The sequence below is a fragment of the Hakea prostrata genome, chromosome 5 (genome assembly GCF_041222555.1).
Source record: "Hakea prostrata isolate BN-2017 chromosome 5, UWA_Hpros_2, whole genome shotgun sequence".
In the NCBI taxonomy this organism is placed as follows: Eukaryota; Viridiplantae; Streptophyta; class Magnoliopsida; order Proteales; family Proteaceae; genus Hakea; species Hakea prostrata.
Window position 1 is genome coordinate 46,020,242 of NC_142604.1, and position 24,863 is coordinate 46,045,104.

The 24,863-nt window shown below is 37.7% G+C and overlaps 1 protein-coding gene across 1 annotated transcript; it reads right to left on the minus strand.

Moving 5' to 3' along the window:
* Positions 1-1,536: 1,536 nt before the first annotated feature.
* Positions 1,537-23,654, minus strand: LOC149016126 (glycoprotein 3-alpha-L-fucosyltransferase FUT11-like). The gene is made up of 7 exons (XM_089157254.1): positions 22,837-23,654; positions 19,335-19,492; positions 17,106-17,347; positions 3,536-3,640; positions 3,051-3,207; positions 2,591-2,809; positions 1,537-1,999 (listed from the first exon to the last, which is right to left on the minus strand). The coding sequence occupies exons 1-7, from the start codon at positions 23,266-23,268 to the stop codon at positions 1,744-1,746; spliced, it is 1,569 nt and encodes a 522-aa protein (XP_089013380.1). The 5' UTR covers positions 23,269-23,654; the 3' UTR covers positions 1,537-1,743.
* Between the last annotated feature and the right edge of the window lie 1,209 nt (positions 23,655-24,863).

Sequence of the window (24,863 nt, forward strand, 5' to 3'; positions counted from 1 at the left end):
ATTAATATTGAGTTATGAATGGTGCCTTCTAGAAAGAAATCGATTGGATTTCTTGGTTTTGTGGATGGTTCAAAATATTATTCTTTTTCACAACTTTAGCAGGTGAGAAACAAAGTTGGATGAATCATAGTATATATAGGTACTTCAATTGGGGATAGTCATTGCCTCTCTCTCTGGTATGTAACAGGTTGGAAGATCATTGGCAAAATGATAAAATTTGTGTTTCTGATATTTGGATAAACAGAGATTTATGTGGTTGGCAAAACAACATAAACTATTATTTGTTAAACAACAAATCTGAAAGAGTCACTATCTTCAGATAGTAGCATAAATAAAATTTAATAAGCGATCAATTCTAACATGTGGTAGATGTGAATGGTCCTTACCAACAATGCATATAAAATTATTTGTTTCCAACAAAAACAAAGAGATCCTACTGCTTGACATTCCCAATCCGAGTATGAAAAATAATTGAGAGTTTCATCATAAATATAGCTAACAATAATTGGGAGTTTCTCTTTATTTTTCTACAACATTTCTCCTGCCAAAAATCCCAATGTAAATGTGGCTACCAACACCCCCAATGAAAGTGAAGGTAAGAGGGAAAAGAATAGCCCCAATGAAATCAGGGAAGTCTCAACTATATGGTGCCAATGATATGTATACTAGCCCTCTAATAGGCCTCATCTGAGGTCATACTTGGCACTAGACACAAATAATGTACAAATTCACTTATGCCTATAAAGTTGGTTATTTGGCTATCCAGGTTGGGTTCAGTCACTGTTGATCCTATGGATTTTTGGGACCGATTGATTCTAGAAGGAGGCGTTTGGTTCTCCATTCATCCCCATTTTGAATTTTTGTCAAGATGAGCTGCATGGTATACATGGATGGTATGCAGTTGCTATAATTTTTTGCCTTGAATCTGTAAGTTCATTTATCTCCTATGGCAATGCAGGACCCAAAAGAAGGGAACTGGTGGATGCAATTTGGGAGTGACTATGTGTTAGGCTACTGGCCTTCCTTCCTCTTCTTCATGGTTGATTTATTGAATTTTGTAAATAATTGTTATGCTCAGTCATTAATCAAATCAAATAACAAAGCAGATTCACTTTCAGAATCAGGGTAACCAAACAGTTTTTCAGATAGATTCACTTTCAGAATTAGGGTAACCAAACAGTTTTTCAGACAGATTCACTTTCAGAATCAGGGTAACCAAATGGTTTTTCAGACAGATTCACTTTCGTAATCGGGGTAACCAAATGGTTTTTCGAGACATTCACTTTCCGAATCGGGGTAACCAAACAGTTTTTTTTACGAATATGATTCTACAGAACCTGATTCCTACAGACTCATGACTCCCACAGAAGCGGATTTCAGGGAATTGTGGAACCAAACGCCACCTTAATTCCCCCCTTTTCAAAAAAAAAAAAAAAACCCCCCACCAATTTTTAAAAAAATTTTTTAAAAAATTACAACAAAAATCTCCCCCCCCCCCCCCCTCACCCCCCCTTGCGACGGGAAAAAAAAAAAAAAAAGGCAAAGATAAGTAAGCCACAATAAAGAATAATCCATCTTCAATGCTACAGTTCTAGTATATCTTCTAATTATTCATTTGAATCAGGAGTCCCTGCAACCTGTTAATTTTCCTCCAGGGGGAGCTGTTAATTCTCAGAAAAAAGGATTCAATTAGCTTGAAGCATGAAAAGAGGGCAGCTCTGGGTACAATCACTTCCTCATTTTCTAGACGAAAATGACTTCAAATTTGGCACATAAGTTGCTTTCAATATGTTTCCGCAGATCTTCATCCCCGTTGAACCTGAAAGTGTATAATGCTTGCTTCTGCGTCAAGCCAAGTGGATATATTCTGTAAATTTTAAGTTCATCCCCTCCTCTAATGCTCTCAGGTCTTTCCTCTTTCCACACTGGTATGTGTTTCACAGAGTTGAATTTCGCAAGAACTGCTGACTCCAAGGCCACCAAGGTTAAATTGCTGGATCTGTCCACCATGGAAAGGAATGAGAGCAAGTTTCATTCTTTCACTGAGATAAATGATAAAGCTTATGGATCTCTAACAAATTCCGACCAAACTCAAGCACTGAAACTAAACCACTCTCTCACTTCTTGACATTGTCATAGAAAAATGAGCCCTGATAAAGTCATGTATTCTGGATAGCACTACTCACATATGAAAGGGCGTCGAGGGTAGTTTAGCAAATTCAAGCATCAAGTAGATATCTGATAACATTTAACGTTGCTTCCACCAGAAATGGATTCCAGCTCGGTAAGAATACCATAGATGCATCAATCACTTGACCAGTATTTTGATACATCATTTTCAACATGGCAATGGAAATCACTTCAATGTATCAATTACCCCTTTTTTTTGCTGATTTATTACTCTCAAATTATCCACATACCAAGTATCATGGAGAAGTGATCCTACTAGCTAACAAAGGCTAGAATTCAGCTCAACAGATGGGCAAATGAAAGAAAACCCCTCGTTGTAACAACTCGAAGACCGTAGGACTAGGAAAAATTGGAAAATTCAAACTGGTAAATCACAGCCAAAAACTTTGCATGAGATTACCTCAAGAAAATAGAGTCCATCTCAAACCTCCCTCTTTCTCGTACATAAACATGATATACAGTTTCTGAGCCTCTGATGCACTTGCAGGGACGTTTCTGATTCCGTTCTTCACTTTCCCGGATCTTCGTTGCCAGGTGAATGCAAAGGCGGCAGGATGAGTGGACTGCAGCCATGTCCACAAGAGCCTTAAAAGAATCAGATGGACCATCGTACTTCCACCTATCCATTGTACACCACCATATTAGACTCACTTTGAATAGAGCGAACCAAAACAAAGAGAGTGAAAAATTACATAATGGTATGTGACAAAATGATCATCCAAACCCAAATAACAAACCTCCCCCCCCCCCCCACCAACCAAAAAAAAAAAAAAAAAAGAGAAAAAAAAAACTACGTATATTCAATGACAAAAGACAATCATGTGAATTGTTAAATCTGCGATAAATGACAAGATTATTACCTTAGGGTTTTATTATATGCATCAGCATTTTGTGCAAGGTAATGCATTGTCTTGGCAACTGAAGGAACATCACTTAGCTCCTTGATATGCAAAATTGATCCAGGATATGGGGCAAACTCTTGGATATTAGGAGCACCAACAACTACAGGAACGGATCCTAGAAGAAAAGAGATATTTCACAAAAAAGTCAGACTGACAATAGTAGGCTAACTCATAGCCACACGATGTTTTTTTTTTTTAAATAGGGGTTGTTTGTTGGGGTGAGGGGGGGGGGACAGGAACCTCTTTGGAGAAGATCAAGTCTTATGAATTCAAAACCAGAATTTTGAAACCCAGACTGGCCCAGCCAGTAAAACAAGTTGGCTCGACCTTCCACAGGTCAAAGGTTTCAGACTTCAGTCATAAGCATATATCCCAAAATTTCTTAAGCAGAAAAGAAATATATGATTGGGGGTCGAGTTAGGGGTGAACTATGGCAGCCATACCAGAAACCAGAGATTGAAAGAATTTTTCTGTGACATAGTCCTCCTCATTGGAATTTTCAAAAGCTAGGCTAAACTTGTAACGCTTCAGTGTCTCCACTTTGTCCACTGTAAAAATCATGAAAAGAATTTAGAGCTTCATTCACCAGAAGAGAGAGCTGTTTCAATCTAATAGATATTGGCACACGGAATTGAAATAAAATTGATCAAAGTAAACCATTCTTCAAGAGCATATAAGTAATTTGACTTTCCCAAGAGATGCATTTGATTCTCACACACACGCACACAATACTTGCAAAATAAATTAAGGTAAAGTATTCCTTTATTTTATAGAGAAAGTTAAACGAACTTCTCATTTCATCAGGTCATATTCTTCTAAGGCGATGGGGGAGACCTAGGATAGAGAAAGCCCCCTCTGAAGCTATAACATTTCTTCTCTCCCTCACCCAATGAGTGTTCTAATAAAATTCTTACTTGAATGGATAAAATACGAATATTACTTAACCAATCAAACAATTGGGAATATTAGAAAATTTGATTTTTCTGCATAGATCTCAATCAGTTAAAAGTTGGTGGTAGCAGTTCCCCTAAGTCCTATAGCAGTGAAGCCTGGTTACAGCTTACCGATTTGCAACACTTAAATTGTCATACTTGTATCTAAATATGTATTTATTTATATAATTATATCACTAGCATTTATTCCGCATTATTCAGAAGAATCGAAGGTAATTAATTACAAAAGTAACATTGGATCCCAATGAAATGAAGAGTTACACAAGCCATTTCCCTCAAGGTATTTTATGGCTTTTCGCTTACATGATCTCCACAATAATAACGAACAAGATGGCGAACTGAAAATCTAGAAGGGTATAGTCACAAGTCACTCACCACAGCATCAGAAGAGTCAAATCCGGAATTGTTTCCTTGGGTATTTTTATCTTACTGATCAGAAATTTACTATGCTTATTATATTATTTTTGATCATCGGGTGCAACTCTGTTCAAGGTTTTAGTGAAGAGGTAATCTAGATAAGAATTAGACAAGCTGGAGTCTGACTGGGATCAGCCATGGAGTCATCTGATTGTTGATCATGATTCATGGTCACTTCAATCATCAATATAGATAAAGAAATATTTGCAGAGCTTCTCAATAAAGATAGCCGGTCTTTATGTCTGCAAAGGATTTATCCTTGGTCTTTGGTGATGCATCACATAATGATCTCGGAGAACAATTCTGGGCATTCTTATGTTCTCAAAAAACAGAAGAACGGGTGGTAGGCATTTGTTAAGACCGTTTGTTCTTTTGTTCTTGAAGAACGAACAGGTGAGAAAAGTGGCCCGAAGAACGGACTTCACAAAACATGCTCGGGGAACAAAAACTTGATAAAATGGTCCCAATGGTGAAGGTCTCTCAAAACCACCTGCACCCCCTCCACTGCTCACAAACCCCCTGCACCTTGCTCTCCTGCTCTCCTGCTCTCCTGCTCTCCTGCCCCCCGCCCCCCGCCCTTGCTCAAAAACTAGATTTTTCACATTATGGGCCTAATTAGAAAATATTCCTAGAATAGGATTATTTAGTGCCCATTTCCAAACAAGAACTGTCTCCAAACACAGAAACATGTTAAAACGGTCTTACACAAGAACTAGTCTCCCTAAAAGGAAACGTACCAAAGGCATGCTTACTTTTCTGTTTCCGTGCTAAAGAAAAACAATTTTAGGCCATACATGTTTGGTAAATTTGTTCCAAACATTTTCAGATAGAAGAGTAGTGGAGACCTCCTCATTTTACAAGGGTCATGAATTGTGGGCAAATATTGGGCATAAGTAGTATTTAGTTTTAGACCCGATTCCCCCCAGAAATGTCTTTAATAGGATTGAAAATTTGTTTTCTTTATCTTCTAAAATGTTGGTAAACACAAAAATAAGAATAGAAGCATTAGCAAACATGCACATAGCAGGTTCCTAAGGGTGCTTGGCATGGTCTGGCAGACGGATAAGATTGGTTCATCCAAGGAAATGTCCACATTTCCAAAGCAAAAAAGGAAATGCAAGTGCACATAATTCAATGATTCTTCCAAAGCAAGGCAGTATGATCAAACATTCACCTTTGCAATCACTGGTCTACTGTGAGTTTTCAGTTTGCTGGCAACTCAAACAAAAAGTGCACCTTATAAGGCAATCCTTACACTTAAATGGCCTTAAAAGGGAAGTCAGGCTAGTCCAAAGATGTCAGAGTCAACATAGGACACTTCAATGGCTGAACCTTCTAGTGATGCAGTTGCCTTAGATTGACTGGACTGACATGACCCACTTGGCTGAAACGAAGGACTGGTCCTAAACCGGTTTTCTACCTTGGCAATCATGGACAGTTTAGTTTGGATGTAGTCACAAGACTCACAACAACACGCCTTGTCTCAACGAAATGGGGTTGGCTACATGGACTCTTGCCTTCCAATTAGCTCTATTTAAGGCAATGCTAGATATAAGCCCTAAGCTATGCATGTCCTTTCTCACCCCTTTTCTTGACGTCATTTTAGGTCTACCCTTAGCTCTTATAATTCTTTCAATTTGGATTAAATCACTTCTTCGTACAAGACCATTTACAGGCCTCCATTGAACGTTATTGTGCTACCTCAAATGACTTTCTCGAAGCTTATCACTTATCGGAGCTACTCCGAGACCAGCTCTAGTATGATCATTCCTTATCTTACCCTTCCTAATTTTTCCACTCATTCATCTTAGCATCCTCATTTCAGCTACACTGAATTTATCTACATGATGCTTATTAACAACCCAACACTCCACACCATACATCATAGATGATCGTACAACAATCCTATAAAATTTTTCTCAAAGCTTCAAAGGAATACATCAATCACACAAGACCCCAGATGTACCTCTCCACTTTATCCACCCTATTTGAATTTGTTGGGAAACATCATCTTGTATATCACTTTTTTTATTTATTTATGAATAAGCCAAGTTGCCTAAAACAATCGCTTTGAGGAATCTCCTTCTCATCAAGTTTCACCACCTTATCATCCGCCTGATCAAGACAAAAGTTATAAACTAGATATTCCATTTTCATTTACTTAATTTAAAGCATTTTGATTCCAAGGTTGCTCTCCATGATTCTAACTTGGTATTAATCCCTACTTGTGTCACATCTATCAACACAATATCATCAGCAAAAAACATACACGAAGGAACCTCATCTTGAATGTCTTTGGTTAATTCATCCATCATAAGTGCAAAAAAAATATGGGCTTAAAGTTGATCCTTGATGTATTTGTTTGCAGTTAGGATCAGCTTTACTTAGGAAACAACATTTACTTTATTTCTTTGGCAGGGATAGATTACACAAGGGCTTCTTAGTCGGTTTCCTTCGCTTAGATATGGTTAGTTTCCTCCTTGAAGTTGTGTCCATTCTAGTTTGGTTTCTATTTTCACACAAGTCTTTTTTTGTGAACTGGAAAACAGGGAATGAAGATTTTAAAAGCAAAAATACTTTATAAGTGAACCTCTACATGAGCGTATGTGAATATGAGTTCCTTATTCCATTCTTATATTTTACTACCGTGAAGCCCAACAAAACATATCACCACCTTGGTCTGTACCATCTAATTTCCAGGACCTACCTTCAGAAATTTCCTGGTTGTGATACTAGAAATACTGTTTGGTATATGTCATATAGGTTGACTCCTGTCCAATCTAGCAGATCTAGCAACTAACTTTGGACAGATATTTTAATAGGTGTGGTGCTTATCGCAAAGGCCTAAAATTTGATCGCTTCCTTGGATTTCCCAGGGTTTTCTCTTGTGACCAATGATACTGAAGACTCTAATTCGTCGCCTCAGTAGGGAACAATCATCGGTAGGTTCCTTCAGTAAAACCTACTTAAGCTAAGAGGGACAACAAATTGCATGTGAGGAGATCAATAAGTGACATAAATCTTTAAGAACATTGGAATGGTGAACAGGTACAGAATGAATGGAACTCTGCCTCCAAGCTCAAGTGGTCTACATCACCGCAGAACTGAAGATACTATGTACATTACTGACCAGTCAATGACTAGCCAATCTGAATTTTTATGTTGTTCAGATCATCTGCTCAAATGGTTAGACCCCAGGGCCTTTGAATAGTTGACAAGTAATTTGGAAGAAAAATCATACACAAAGGCCATGGGGTCTCTTCATTATGGATAGATTTCGTGTCATTTCTAGGGGAACTATGGAGGGCGTTCACACACTGGATGCAGTACTACATGGTGTATTGCAAGGACTGTGGAAGGCGATGCAGGAATGGTTTCATGTTGACGTGATCTGGTGCAATGAGCCAAGGCTCATGGACTTGCTACCCAACCCCAAGCAACACACCTGGCCACTGGAGGGTACACGGTACACCTAAGTTAATCCAAATATTGAAATTGTTAAACACCACACAAATTACAATGTTTCAAGCCAGGCATAGCTCACAATGGTTTAATAGTCTAGCAACCCAAGCCCAGTAAGGGATTGGAAGTGGGTAACAGCTGATTCAATTTGTACTTGCTGTTTAAATTAATTGCAAAGCGCTTTATCAACCAAAAAAGATACTTCTTAATTTATGTTTTAAATTGACTTTGAACCAGTGGTTCAATCAAAAATCATTTTCAATGACTTTGGCCTAGGTAATATTCCTTTTAAGTTGAAAAAGGACACCTCTCTCTCCATGAATCTAAGAAAGGATGTGTTTGTGTAATTAGAAACAGCCAAGGATTTCCACTCATAGGCCTATTAGGAGAAGGCCTTTGACCATGACATAAAAATAGAGAGAACTTCGGGCTCGTCACCCTGCCGGGGGGGGGGTGTTGTGTGTGCGGAGATAGAGACATCTCTGAATTTTTCCAAATTAACTCTTCTTCACAAGCTGCTTTGGAACTACTACCTCATTGCTGAAGACTTATTCTCGTGTTTGATCAAGATTGGTGGAAATGGTGCTAGCCTAGTTGACACCTTCTGGTGGGATGCCTCGGTGGTTCTAGTTGAAACTCTCCAAGTTCAAGAATCCAGCCTTTATTCAGCTCCTCCAACCAAACAAATACAGCCAGGGAGAACCAGCAACAACAATAAGTTTGGTCCATCCAACCCCAGGAAAAAGAAAAAAAAAGCCTTCTCCTAATCTTCTAAACCACGAAGCTCAACACCATCCTAAAATCATCCCAATTTCCCAAGTTCTTCATGTTGGGTTTGGGTGTCTTATATTCTGTGGGTCCATATAATTATAGTTTTGGTTGTATTCGTAATTGAAACAGGGTTTGGGTCAATTAGTAGCACTGGGTTAAAATTATAACTACATTGGGATTAGGGTTTATGTTTCACTATAAATAGTCTTTGTAGGATAAAGTAGGGAACAAGTCAAGTAGCACTTTGTGATGTGTAAGAGTGGTAAGGTTTTCTGGAATAGTGAAACTTCTTCTCTCTGGTTGATTTAGGCAGGGTTTTATCAAACCATGTTAAAATTCCTTGCGGTTGTGTGTTTTTGCTTATGTTCTTCTTCGTTGTTGTGCATCTATATCCCCAACAAGTGGTATTAGAGCAAGGTTTGATGGATAGTCGCCAGAGGAGTGTGAAGATCTAAGAAGGAGAGGTCAGGGTACGGAAAATGAAGAAGGCTTCGACGGATTGATCGGAGGCACGACTTTCTAGTTTGGAGATCGTGAAGTTTTTTATAACCTTTTTTTTGTGGTTGTTTAGATCGAAATTAAGGATCTGTGAATGAAAAAAGGGGGAGTGACGATCAATTATTGATCATTAGGAAGGGACGATCTGGTTTGATAATTCCGAAAGTGAACACGGTGGGTGGTGCGTGCAAATGTGTTTTGAGAGAGAGAGAGAGAGAGAGAGAGAGATTTGAGAAAGGAGAAGAAGAAGATGAAAGATTTGAGGCGTTTTTTTTTAGGTTCATTTTCAGTTTTTTTTTTTTTTTTTTTTTGATGATTTACTTTAAACAAATTGATTGGTTGCATTGGAAGTTGGAATGTGGAAGTGGAATTTAAAAAACAAATGGTTTGGTGGAAGAAAAGACAAAGGGGAAAAGTGTTTTTTTTTTTATTGGACTTTTTACTTAACAGATTGTTTCCATAGGATTTTGTGTGAAGACTTTTTGTACAGGGGTAGGTGTTCCTAAGGTTTTTGGGCTTTCCGGATTTAGTTGAAGTGACGAATCGAGGAGAATTTGTTTTATTGGTATTGAATTTGTGGGTTCGTACAAAGATCAACGAACAAGATTTTTAGGTTTATGACAGGCATGAAGGGCACAAATTAGATGGCGGTGAAGAGTTTTAATTTCTACATAGAACTTTTTAATGATCATAATGATTTCGCCTTATGGTAACAGCGGGTGAAGAACATCCTTATGCGGGAAGGGACTGTTAAGGCTCTTAGGAAAAAATAAGAAAGGTCAAAGGCGATGAAGGAAGACGAGTGGCAAGAGTTGAGGGATCTAGCAAATAGTACAATCCAGTTTTATCTTGTGGATAATGTTCTTAATGAAGTTGTCGGGTTGGCAGATCCAGAGGAAGTTTGGGCAAAGCTGGAAAGAAGATATAAGTCTAAGTCATTGAAAAATTGGTTGTTTTTAAAGAAACAGTTATATGGCCTTCAGTTGTTAGAGGGAGCGAATTTTGACAAGCAGTTGGATGAGTTCAACATGACTTTGATGAAATTGTCAGCTTTTGACGAGGAGATCAAGGAGGGGAACAAGACGCTACTCTTGTTGGCATCATTGCCTTAATCATTGATCACATTGTGACCACATTACTTTGGTAAGGATACTTTGAAACTTGATGATGTTATTACTGCATTGCTGATGAATAAGACATGGTGGAAAAATAGCAATGATTGGGAGTCAGATGAAAGTAGTGCCTTGGTTCTAAGGGGTGGTCATAGTAGAGGAAGATCAAGTGGGAGAATGGAGGAGTCTGGCAAGACAAGGGGTCACTCAAAGTCTACTAGTCGAAAAGTAGTCGGCTACTATTGAAAAGAGGAAATTCATATGAAGAAGGATTGTCCAAGGCGTAAGGAGTATAGGAAAAAAAAAGAACGAGGAGAGTGATAAATCATCTATTGTTGTCTTATGGAACGATGAATTAGAAGTGGATGTCCTTTTGACTTCATCATCAAGTTTGGATACTTCATATTGGATTTTAGACTTTGGGTGTTCGTTTCACATGTGTTCAGTCAGGGACTAGTTCGCTATATATTATACATGTGAGGGTGGTACTATCAAAATGGCAAATAATGTGGAAAGCAGGATTATCGAGTTGGTACTTGTAAGGATTCACATGTTTGATGGGATTGTGCGAACTTTGATTGGGGTTAGACATGTGCCAGATCTAAGGAAGAATCTGATTTCATTGAGTACTCTAGATTCTAAAGTTTTAGATGGTCATCTGAAGGTGGAGTTCTTAAAGTTTCAAGAGGATCCATGGTTGTAATGTGGGAAAGATGGTTAGTAAATTGTACAGGTTTGCGGGGAGTGTTGAAACAAGTGGAACTCTAATTGGCACTCGGGCAAGGGGTACAGGCATACAGAATTTGCAGGTTGTTCAGTTACCGAATAAAGGCAAGTGTAGAAAGAAGCAGGTGACTCTCACTTCGAACTCAATGAGTTGCAATGATCTCTCAGAGTCCACTGTGACAATAGAAGAGGTGGAACTATGTCACGTCATACAGCGGCAATGAGCTGTACGGAACACCCTAGGTGGGGGGTGCGCCATGCTCGTTTAGGTGATGGCGGTCAGGAAAGGCATCTCTGGAGGGGATGCAGGCCATACAGTATGGTGTGGCGGGTACGCAAAGACGGGTGATTGCAGAGAGAGAAAGAAAAAATTTCTCACTAACAAAGACCTACCTCCACCACCGCTGCTATTTTTCCGTCACCGAAACCATCTGGTGCAACCTCATCTTCTTCTTATGTTTTTTCGTTCTTCTTCTGAAATGTATCGCAGAACCATCACCAACACTGATCGTAGTCATCGCTGAAACCTATCACCCACAATCGAACCCATCTCTGCCCTTCTCTTCCTTTCGTCGTCTTCTTTTTTTTCTTTTTTCTTCTCCTGAAACGCATTGTAGAAGCCCTCGCCATTTACAAATGCAAAGATCTCAACTGCTTCTTTGACTCTAGCACTGTTTTTGGAGATTCATCTGTAGATCAGGGAAATTTTGTGGTGATTCTCCACTTACTTTCTAGGTAACCTTCAATATTCTTGGCTTCTTGCTTAATTTCCACGCTGCAATGCTCCTGATTTTTTTCTTCTCTTCTTTTGAAATGAGAGCTCTTAACATCTATTCAACCCTTAAATTAATATGGACCAAACCAGCCCAACTTTAACCAAACCATATTTTGGTTTTTTACCTCCTAACCGGTGGTTCTACTAGCCCAAAAAAAAAAAAAGGAAAAATATTGATGTTTCAGGGGCCTCATTTGTAAATTTGCATAGTTTCAGGGACTTGATTGTAAATTTGCATATATTTAGACGGCTATTTGTAAATTTGTATAGTTTCAGGGACATAATTGTAACTTTACATAGTTTCAGGGACCTATTTGCAAATTCAGATTTTTCAGGGGCTTATTTGTAATTTCCCATAATTCCAAAAAATAAAAATAAAAAACATGGTGTTCCTTATATGCACCTTTTGAATCCTATCATTAGTTTGGGTGGTTTGGTTATTGTATTCTGCGCCTTTCAGTTATTTTGAAAGAGTGAAGACTGAAGAACTGTAGACAAGTTTTTAAACATGGCCACTATCAAACCTACCACCACAAGTGTTTTATAGGATAAATGGATCTAGAATGATTCTCTTCTTATGTCATTCTTTTAGAATTCCATGAATTCAAATATTGCCCGTGGCTACCTATTACTTGATACTGCCGCCCAAATCTGGAAGGCTACTACTGAAACATATGAACAGTTGGGGAATGATGCACAAGTTTATGAGCTACGGAAGAAGCTTTGTAAGATTACCCAAAAGGAATTGACTGTGGCCCAATATTATGTTGAGTTGTGATCTCTTTGGCAAGAATTGGATAATTATGGGGATTATCACCCCTCTAATCCGGATGATGTAGCTACTTATATGAAGCATGTTAATAAGATTCGGTATATGACTTCATGGCAAGTCTGAATGTGGAGTACAATTAGATCAGAATGCAAGTATTAAGTCATTCTCCCTTTTTTACACTAGAACAATCTTATGCCCTTGTTTAGTGTGAGAAAAGTCGTCGATTAGCCATGATTCATACTCCTATTGTGGAGAAATCAACCTTACAGTCTATTAGCACTAAATCTAATTCAACTAAGGAGATTGTCAAGTGTAAGCACTGTCACAAACCATATCATACCAAGGCCAATTGTTGGAAGCTCCATAGGAAAGCTACTGATTTTGAACAAAAAAGGGCACAAAGAAGGGAAAAACCGAAGGCTAATCTTTCTGAGACGGTTTCCACAACACCCTCTGCAGACATTGATTTTTCACAGGAGGAGTTAGCTACTCTGCGACATATTTTGCAGTCTTCTACTGCCGATACAGACTCCACTACTGCTTCCTCCACTACCTATACCAACTCTTACCTTGCTACTTCAGGTAAAACTTTTATAGGCTACCATGTTTCTTCAGTTTCTGCTCCCTGGATCATTGATACAGGAGCCACAGATCATATGACAAGTTCATCCTCTTTCTTCTTACATAAAGCTCCAACTTCTGAAAAAAGATAAAATTCGAATTGCTGATGGCTCCTATTCTTCCATTGCTGGAAAAAGGGACCATTCAGCATTCTCCATCACTTTCTTTGTCTAAAGTTTTACACGTTCCCTCTTTCTCTACTAACTTGCTCTATATCAGTAGCCTTAAACATGACTTGAATTGTAAAGTGACTTTTTCCCCATCTTACTGTATCTTCCAGGATCGGGGAAGGAGATTGGACATGGTAAACTAGACAATGGACTTTATCTATTGAAGCCAATTGGAGGATCTACTTCAGCTCTAACAAGGAAAGAGATTGGACATGGTAAACTAGAAGAAAAATATTCTCGATGTGGGATCATTACAGTAAGATACCATAACAGGCAATTCTACCTTCTAGATAATATTACTATATGACAACATTTTGTTTCTTGCATGGAAGAAAATATGACTGAAATTATCGAAATTTCGGTCTAAACATCTGCAAAATCACAGATTGAAACGAAATACAGTAGGAACACGAAATGTATTATATCATGTCGTATCGACCCGAAACAACACCTCGCAGTTATAGAAATCACCATTTTCGGTCGACCTATCGTTGTTCCAACCCAAATTGAGCGATATTGCCTCTTACATTTCGACCCTATTTTGAACTTTTTTCTTATTTCTCTTGCTTTCATCCCTCTTTTCACCTAATTTCTATAACTCCATTTCATTCAAACACTAGATTTGCTCCTCCATTTGTGGATTTTTTCAAATCTTGCAAGGTGAGTAACCAACTTCCTCATTTTTTATTTTTGTTTTGTTTGTGCCTTAAATCTTCTTGGATTGCTTCCAAATTTAAGTATGTTTACTTTAGAGTGTTGATCTATGAATTTGTAGTGTCAAAATTAACTTTTTATTCTTCCCACTATTTTTTTATTTTTCTGTTACTAAAAATTATTTTGTAAATTATGTATATTACTAAAAATGTATATGTGTAGTAGATGTATGAGCTTCAAATCAATGTATGTGAGAGTTGAAACACAATATTTCTGTGATGGTGTTGAATCAATTTTTTTTCTATTCATTATTTATTTTTACTATATTTAATATATATTTAAATAATTAAAAAAATATTTAAATAATTAAAAAAATATTTAAATATTAAAAAAAATTAAAAAAAACTAATTAAGGGTCAACCACTAGTGGAGCCTTATGGTTATGGAACTTATGGTGTCCCTCCCACTGTCACCTATTGGAGTCAGCCACTGGAACCTTATTGTCAGGATGGACCTTGTGCTGACAACCAGGGTGCTTCTTCATTTGTTGAGCAGATCTTTCACTTTATAGCACAGCCACCACCAGCCTTTTCATATGCAGTTGAACCAGTTCCTTATTCGAAGATTCAGAACTTCCCACCATCAGGAAATCTTAGGCATGTGCACGAGGCCATGTACAGGGCTACAGTTGCAGACTACGTTGACAACCATATGGGGTAAACATCATGGGACTTGTATTGTCATTTGTATGGGGTGCAGCCGGAAGAGGGAGACATGGAATAGAGTAGACTTGTAATTGGTAACATTCTCACTTCTTCTCATAAGTAGTATATACTTGGATGTTACATTTTCAATGGTTTGTTTGGTAAACTGTAGTATTATAGTGTTTATTATGCTTAAAACAGGTAGTATGCAAGAATCCAAATCATTTTGAATCCATATGAGGCCCAAAACTGAAGTTTTAATTTTTAGAAAAAGTGTTCAGTTTCGACCGAAATTTCGATGTTTCTTCGACTGAAACATCGAAATTTCGGCATTTTGCAAGGTCAAAATTCCTATTTCAGTCGAATTTTCTTCCTTGGTTTCTTGTCAAAAATCATCAAGGTAGCATCATAACTTTTAGTCTTTATTATAACTTTGCACTATTATTATTAGCTCAGGGGGGTTCAAACCTTCCTGGGGACTTTCTAATGAAAATTTTCTAAACTACTACAAATTAGAAACTAACTACATTACTTCTTATAGGATCAAGATCCCTTATTTGCACTTTTAGGTCCATTACAACAGAGAACTCCTCGATACTTAGTCCACGGCCCATATAACCCATTGGGTGTATTAGTTAAAGCCTTACTTGACCCCAAAATAACAGTTCCATCTCCTCTACTTGTTGAAATTCTGCACCAGAATGTCCCATCGATCTGAAATATCAGGAGAAGATTCATAGCTTGACCCAGCACTTGATCCAATAATCAACTAAAAAATAAAATAAAATAAAATACTCATAAATCTGATGAGTAAGAAATGAAGCAGTCCAAAGATGTAGTTCCCTTTGCCTCTCCAGAAAAGGCCTGGTGTACCATAACTTTTTTCTAGCATAATTCCATGTATCTTGAGTGTACCAAACAGTATCTGTACACATATCAGGACTTCAGCATTAAAATCTTTTCAACCTTTGACCTTTGTTCCATAATCCATACCCTTATCCAATAAGTTTAGCATATTTTAAATAGCTGATTCTGAATTATTAGGAATTTTCATAATTTGCCACTATCATCTTACCTACTGATTTAAGCATCATCGACTAATGTTTGCATATTATACATGTTATCTGTTTATGAACGTATGCACAAAATCTACTGTAAAGTTCAGACCTAATTTTTTAATTCAGTTTTGACATCAGGAACAACCCTTGCACCCCTATAAGTTACTATTTGTTTTATCCACTGATACATTATTTCAAGTCTGTGTTTAGTCATTCTTTTCAACATCTGAATTCGGTATCAGTAGATTTCATCTATTTATCCTATTCTTATTAGCAGAGTAATAACCTAACTAGTAACTACCCCTCTCCTAGATATGCTTGGACTGCCCCTTAATCTGAATTATTATTTTTTTATTAAAAAATATCTTGTTTGGCTACTTTTTTGGGTCTTCCAAATTCAGTGTTACATTCACCCCTCCTGACTATGGGAAGCCAAGATCCGTGAGGGTTGACAGCCAGTCCAGTGACAGGTAAGTTCTTATGTATTTGTTTTTCTTCTTATTCCCTGTTCCAACTTATTCTTCTTATTTTTCATCTTATTTTCTGGTTCTTCAATTCTGATTTCTGAGTGTTGCTTGGCTTCTTTTGCTCTGGTTCTTCCGTGGTCTTCTTCTCTTATGTATATCTACTTATTTCACCTTAGACTTTGTCTTCTGCAGTGCTTCTTCATGTGTTATTCTTTCCTCTCCTACGATTTTTTAAAAGGTGTGTGATCAACTAATATGGACATTTATATTTGTTTTTCTATGTGACAATGAGCAGAATGATATCCAGTATGCATACAGAAATAAGGCAATCGACAAATTAAATATTTCTATTTGATCTTTTAGCAAAAGATGGTTCTTATTTGTGCATATTTCCTTCTAAGTAACTTTTGCATACATGCTGTGGAAATCTGCATGTCACAGAAACATCAAATCAAAAGTTCGTATTTGATTTTGAAAACATAATCTTAGTAACATGTGTAGTAGCAAAAGAGGACAAAAATTAACCGAATTTTAGCCTGGTATCAACTTTCCTAAGAGAGGTGGGAGAAACTAATGATGAAATAGTCAGCAATGTACAATGCCTTCCCTTAAACCTCAACCGTGTGCTTATCGACTCATCCCATTCATGTCCCACAACCAGAAGTATGGACACAGAAAACTCAACGAGTAAATGCATGAACCAAAATGAATTGAAAACCTACTATAATAAACAATTAAAGAGATATATGGCAGTGCAAAACCAAAAAAAATAAAAGAATAAATTCAAAATACTCAAAAAGTTACCAGAATAGTAATCAAATCAAGCAAGATAAATTTTAGTTAATATGTGCACCTCTTCCATCACGGTTCCTATGACATCCACCATAAGAGTCTATCTTGATATTCAATTTTACTAAAGCCTCAAGGGCCTGTAGACGGAAGTTACGAGCCCCACAATTGGAAATGAAGGCAGCTGCAAGAGCTTTCTCTGTCTTTGGTTGTACAGGTGCCATGATGTCATACTCTGCCCACGAGAAATAACCAACAGGAACATCTGAGGACAGACTAGTTGTCATCACAATATGATACCCTTTCCTAAGACAATAAAATTTATCAAATATCAGTTTCTTGAATATCGTCAGTTAATCAAAATCTAGTTTTGTCATGCAATGCCAGTCCTAAAACTTTTAATACAGGAGGCCTGCATAGGTTTAGCTATAGGCGCCAAATTTTTGTCAAACAATCTGGTCATTGATCCAAAATTTTGTCTCAGGATTTTAACCCTCAAGCAACATTATTCATGTAGCCAGCATAGATCAAGACCTCAAACTCAATGACAATCTCACCCCTTCAACTGTACATACTCTTTTCCAGAACTCAATTGCCCAAGGGGTAAATGGTGTCATTTTGACTCAAACTTGCTGTTCTGCCCATTTCAGACTTTTCGAGTAAAGTAGTGCCCTCAGATGTGTGAAACACAAATGTAAATGAGAGTTCCATTTCAGACCCCAAGTTGGAAGCTGCTATGCTGAAGTAAAACTAAAATGCCCTATTGTAAACATCGTATACTCCAGCTAAGCAGTTAACTATACATTAATGTCCAAACAAGTTTGTTTATACAATAGACATCTTTAGAGTTCAAACTTTGAAGTTCATATATAATGGGGGACAGAATAAACAGAGGTAACGCTGAGAAGAAATTTGAGTTGTAAGGGGGGAAAAGAAAACTCATAAGAAGAAGAGAGAGAGAAAAAGGGGAAGGGGGGAAGGGATGTGCTCAAGCTTTAATTCATCTTTTTTGTCCTTTTGGCTAATTACAATCATTTAAATAATAAAAGAGACATACTCCAATCGGAAAACAACTATACTAGGATTCTTACCAAGTTTAATACTAACTAAAACTAATTCTAAGTATCCTACCTGAGTTTTTAAAAGAAGAAGAAGAAGAAACCCTGCTTACATAAATATCCTAAAATATAACCAAGAAAATTCCCAATTATCTATTAGAAAAATCACTTGAAATGCTGTTCACATCACTGTGGAATGAACAGTAACCAAGAATCCTTTTTTCAGAAAGCAGATTCAGTCTTGATCACAAATTATCTGGCTGTGGGCCCAAATAATCAATTGTTCTCTCTTACAAATCAGCAAACAATTAGCAATAATTTTAAGGGAAAAATTCCATTGAAATCAGTTGTCCTCTTGGCAGTTAGATTCCTCAAAAATAGATCGGTTATAACAAACGATCGGATCTCCATCTCAAATTGTGCTGCATCAATAAATCAATCCAAAAGGTTTGGTTGGGTTATCAGAAGAAAATGCAAGTTTTGATCTGAGAGCAAGCACCTAGGCAAACTGTCTCGAGAGCACGTGAGATCCGTCGAGATAACTTGACTCAAGCAGAACATCTACCTTTTATGAAGTGGTTTGGTCCAAATCTTGCCAGAACCAACAGCTAGACTTGATTGAAATCTCAACCGAGTTAGTGCAGTTTCTTATTTTGATCTTCATCCCGTCTCACTCCAATGAAAAGGCGACACATCTCACAAGATCCTGCGAGTTCTTGTTCTATCTATAGTAGCCAACACAAGGTATTAGGTCAATGCTATGTCATTGGGTAAGTTTCTTCTTCTTCTTCTTTTTCCCCTCTAGAACTGTATAATTAGAAAGTAATGTACACAAGGAAAAGTTGACCCCAAGTCTTGATCATGATCTTTCTAATCTACGTTCATACAGTCAATCATGAGAACCCAAAATGACCAAAAGAAAAAGCATCACTATGGAAGGCTTCACTAAGGGAGGTTGAGAAATGAGAACAAGAGAATGTCACCACCCTAAATTTTTTACTTTTTACCACACCCAGTTCTTTGCACACTTTTGGTCAGCCGAAGTCCCGAGTTTAGCACATTACAAGTAGTCAAAGTCATGTCCGAGAAAAACGAAATATACCACCAGCATGCAATAGTCAATATGTTTCATTCCAAAAAAAAGCAGCCAGAAATGGCCACATAAAAATGAACTTTATCCAACACTAGCAAGTCCCAATATGCAGAAAAAGCCATTTCAGACTGTGCTTACCCACCGTCGTGCCTGATCAATGTTGTTCTCTTGATAATACTGAGAGGATTCCATGGACCGGAGAACACTAGCTGTCCCTTTGTCTTGAGGAAAACCAAAGGCAGCATCAGGCTTCCCTGTCGACCCCCCAAATCTACACCGTACACCACACGTTTGCCAGTCCTGTATAGAATTTCATTATATCACAGCTAGGTCTTCAGATAAACATATGTACCATTTAGAAATATAACTCAAATGGACACTTAATTTAGTCTCAAAATACTCAATTAAGTAAGTTTGACAACATAAGTGTGGTACAGCAACGTCAATTCCAATCTTATATTACCACTGGAAATCAAGACATACATCCAAAGGGATGGAATTCTAACATGTAGGGGAAAAAGCAGCAGAAGAAAGAAACTGTGAATTACTAGGAATAAGCTTTTCATAGTGCTCAACAAGAAAGACATCAGATGATTCAGATTTGTTACCATGAAGAGGGAAATTTTGTCATTGAAGTTTATATCCACATCAATGTCTCATGATAAATTTTTGTTGCATAGATTGAAGTTCTTTCTTTATTAAAATTAAACATGGTCTGAGAAATATCAGATTTTCCACATGACTGACCAACAATAATGCTGTCTTTGGTTGCTTTTGAGCATGAAATGGGGAAAGAAAAGCAAAAGGAAAAACAAACAGAAATATGATCATTTAGTTGAAGAATTGGGGAAAACTGACTACTTTTTGGAAAGGCTGATGCAGATTCAGCACTGAATTGGATTATCTTCCTTTGGAATCAATCAACAAACCAAGGGTTGATACATATTGGTTGTGACCCTTTGTCCTACAGGTTGCGTGGTTAAGGTCCTATCCTATTGGGCTAAGAGTTGAGTTTCTAGGCTGAGAACAAAAATAGTTTCCAAATTGATCCAAGTCATCTAATTAGTGAAGTCTCAGTTCAACTTAAGTTGTAAGGTCAGTAGAGTCATTTCAATATGTTTTATTCAATTCCTAGGCTCCTTAAGCATCCAAGTCATGTTCCTAGTAGGAGGTCCTGTCTAGTAGGTTTCAAGTTCTATTTCTTTTAGCATTCTTTATTCCTACTTCACCTTTAAGTTGCAAGGCTCTATTCATAACCCATCGTGGGAAGAATAAAGCAACCAGAGTTTAGTTGAAATATTGTATAAAATTGAGTTTAGACTTTAGAGCATTAAAGTCAGGGACCTTCTTCACCCATAATAGCTGCTGCGCACTGCTCGTTAAGTTACCAAGCAGGTCTATTACCTAGGCAGGAACCTTCATCAAGGTGTAGGACCTTTCTGCCTTCCAAAGGAGCTGCAGAGCCGGCTTTGTTGGTTTGCCAAGCAGGTCTGAGACCTAGGAAGGAAATCACCATCACCTCCCCCCCCCCCGGGGCAAGGTCTGGGACCTCTGTCTCACCCCTTGCTTCTATTTTTTCTTTTTTGAAGACTTCAGAGCAAGGTCTGCAGCTGCAGGGAAGTGTTTTGTTGTTTTACCAAGCAGGTCAGCAACCTTTCTCCTACCCCCTACCCCCTACCTCTTCTCTTTTTTTTTTCTTCATGTTGTTTTGTAGACTTCTTTTTTTTTTTTGGGGGGGGGGGGGTTCCAAAAATTGCAGACATCAAAACTCAGAAACCAAGCAGAGCAGCAGTTCTAACCACCTGACGTAGTCCTAAATCAAATGTAATTACCTGTTGACCTTGATCCTAAGTTTTCCAGAAACCACAACCATCTGTCATCACCAACCCCGATGAAGTATGGATTACCAGTTCAAGTAGCTTATTCTCTTATTTAAGCTGCTGCCTTTTACTTAATCCAAAACCCTCAAACTTAGATTCTTCGACCCTACCTAAAATTCCAATAAACCCTAACCTTAAGTCTGAAAATCTAAGTTGGTTGTGAATAAGGTCTTGGCATTGGCCCTGATTCATTCGAGGCTACATCGAAGTTTATCCCTAGTTCTGTCTCATCCATTGATGGGCAAAGCAAGGGAAAAATAAAGTTGCGAGATAATTGGTCATACCTGGCTTCTCCTTCCTATATCATAATGGAGGGAATAACAAACTAGCTACTGCAATTCTTGGAAAACCATACAATAGCGATTGAGTTCACCATTTTTTTCTTTGATAATCTAGATATAAGTAAATAATAGGTGAAGGAAATTATTCCCTTCCATTTTTTTTAGGGTGTCTCTGTTGATGAATAAGGAATAGGATAGTTAAATGTTTGGGACCCATCTTAAGTACAGTGAGGTACATAAAAGGAAAGCAAAGGAAGTTCTCAGAAAAATAAAAATTGAGGATTCCACCATCATAAATTATGTTCATATCTCCTTCTCTACAAAGTTTCACTACTTTTTGTGGGATTTTCTAAAGGCATGGGGTGGGAAAATTCGTTGCCACCTCAATATACAATCTCCTAAATCAACGGAAGCTTGTCTTTTCATTTTCCCACCCAGCTAAATTAACAAACTCATATTTCGACAGAGGTGCACCTGTCCCACCCCATTTTACCTTTTCCTCTCTTATTCATCAAGCAGTACACCCGTAGTTTCTTCAGTCTAAGAAAGCAACCAAACACAGCCAATGGGGTAAATTGTACCAACCTCACATTTGCAACCCAGCAGTTATATTGGGTGTCACTCTTAACATGTTAATGTATATCTTCTATGTTTTAGCACTGAATGTATTTCGTTTTCAGACATACTTTAAACAAGTAATGAACTCGGAGCAACAAATGGAAGTTCTTTGCCGGCTCTTGAACATTTCCTAAAAGTTTCCAGGCAGCCATCCCTAGAAAAAAAATTTCCAAGGGTTTTCTGTATTCTATTTACTGGATCCTCTCATCTCCTGATAACACAAACTTTAGGGTTGAAATTTCAGCAAGCATACAAGCTAATTCAACTTGCAAGGAGATAGAACTGCAAAGGTACAAGTGTACCCACTGTCTTAGGCTATTTAATACATGAGATAACAAGAAAAAACACTGCAGTAAATCAATGTTGCCAAGATTAGGCTGCATCTGGCATGCATTCTTAGAGTAGGTCCTGGGTTTGACCACATTCAGAAATGTGGTCCTTCTCCATTTTCTCAATACAAAATGCCTTCTAATGACAGAACCTATATACCAGATATGGCCGATGGCTTCCACAATAGCATGAAACTCATGAGGGTTCATATGTAAATTCATACTCAAACTTTTTCTGGTATTTTATTTGTGTATGATGATTGACCCCACTCCCAGTATATAAAACTAGTTTGACAAACGTTTTTCTCTCGTTTCAAATTGGTAGGTCCCAACTTTCAATGAGAACTGAACTGATTTCCTCTTAATTGTGAGGTGTTGTTCCCCATCAATTGATCCACCACCAGGGGATTTTTATTCTGACCAATAATCAGGAACCCTCAATGCTCGCAGGAGAAAAAGTATAAAGGAAGTATACATATCAAAACAACTACAGTTGAGGGGCGGGGAAGGAGAACAGAAGAAGAAGAAAAATTAACCTGCTCTTCACCAGAAACCCAAATGGGTTCAGTCAGAAAATCTCGTGTGTAGGTCACAGCATCTTCTCTCTCCAACCATTCCTCGCAATTCTCAGTCCCATCGTTTTTTACAACACTAGATGAAGAAGAATCTACCTGTTCTGGCAGTGGCAAAATTGACGCAGCCCCACGAACAGACGAATAAGAGCCAGTCGAGGTGAAAGTGGAATCCGAGGAATAGAAGGAGTTGGTCCAACTATGGACCATGGCAGCTTTCTCGGCCATGTCGAGGCGACTCAAGAAGCTAATCTCTGTGATAACGACGATGGCAGCAAAGATGGGCGTCAGACTAGACCATCTTTTCTTGTTGTTAATGGGGTTTTGAGCACCAATTCCAACTCCATCACGAGCCGTAGCTGTTCTTGTCCCTCGCTGCCAAGGTAGAAGACCCATCTAAGGAGTTGGGTACCACTCCTACTCTTTCTTCTCTCTTTGATTCAAGTATAGCTAGCTATACAAGTAAAGGAAACCATTCGATTCTGGGTCTTGAAAACTTAAATTAAATCTTGAAGAAAACAATTCCAAGAGGGATTGATGATGAAATTGAAGGGCTTTTCTGTTTGGTGTGCAGGATGGATTATAACTTCACCAGGCTGGGTTGGGTTTGTTCCGGTGGCTACTACTTCTTCGATCAGACTTCAGAGAGATGAGTTGGGCACCAACTATGCTTCCGTCAAATGCAGTGTGGAATGGGTGGAGAAGAAATTTTGTGTTAGTTGTCTTTAAAAGTCTTCCCTGACGCCTCGAGTCTTTCAAGTCATCTGAGATTCTGAACACCATTTCTCACACCAGTCTTTTTTATTTTTTTATTTTCTTATTTTGTTTTCAAGTTTCTTTTTAAACAATATTTTCTATTCCTTCACTTTTAAATTAAGCAAGGTGATTAGGACAGGATAAAAGTGTCCATTGACTACTATTTGTCAAATGACGGGGAAGGTGGATTAGGTGTTTCAATGGGTCCCACATTTTACGGTGGTGGATTCGAAATGAACGATAGTGATCTTTCCCTACCTATTCGAATACACCCAGTTAAGCGAAATTAGTTGGCGAAAATCATATGATTAGATATCGTAAGGTTTCCTTTTACACCAGTAGTCATTCAATCTTTCAGTTAGCAAATTCAACTTTAAATTTACAGAACTTTTGACCCAAAAAAAAAAACTTTAAATTTAAAGAACTAATGATTTTTCATGATTTTTCATTTCTTAAGGGCTGTTTGGCCAGTGATTGTATTAAAAAATACAAACCATTGGATTAAGGAATTGAAATTAATAAATGAAAATAGGGTATCTGTGGTCAACCATGAAAATGAACTCAATATTGGTAATGATGATGAAATAGAAAGAAATTGGTGTAGTTATTTTCCTCAAATTAATATAAACATTTTGATCTGTGCAGGGCTACCTTAACAGCAACTAGGAGTAACAGGTTAGAGTACTGGGATTTGCAGAGACGGGTATCTACAGACCGTCAATTTTGGAAAAAAGACTAAAGGGATTTTGGACACCACACTTTTTGCACTACAAGTGGGGATGGGAGAAGCTGTAGAGAAGGGGATAAAAATTGATGAAATTTGGACTAATCACTACATGATTACAAAGCTCCTGCCATGCCCAACAACAGAGAAGTAGCCCCTTGACAAATTACCAACACTAATGGAGTTGGCTAATTCTACTAAACATATGAAATATGTTGCATTCCCCAATCCAGTTCTCCAATTGTTTTTTGAAAAACATGCAAATTTTGCAACCACACAGGCTCATGACTTTAGTCTAAGTATAGGCACTATATGTAAGTGCTCTCGACACTAATATCTTTTTAATGAAACTTTTTATTTTTACCAAAAAAAAAAAAGGCTTGTTTGGTTACATGAATTCTTGAAATCTCTGGATTCATGAATCTGAGAATTATACACGTTTGGTTGTAAAAATCTAGAGATTCACCTTTTAACACTAAAAATGTGAATCTGTAGATTTATGGGTAAGGGG

Excerpts from the sequence above, each read along its gene's own strand:
- LOC149016126 (XM_089157254.1), bottom strand. The coding sequence starts at position 23,268 with ATGGGTCTTCTACCTTGGCAGCGAGGGACAAGAACAGCTACGGCTCGT. Across the intron at positions 2,810-3,050 it reads GCATATAATAAAACCCTAAG|GTGGAAGTACGATGGTCCAT; the intron begins GTAATAATCTTG and ends TACAATGGATAG. Across the intron at positions 2,000-2,590 it reads ATGGACTCTATTTTCTTGAG|ATCCAGCAATTTAACCTTGG; the intron begins GTAATCTCATGC and ends CATGGTGGACAG.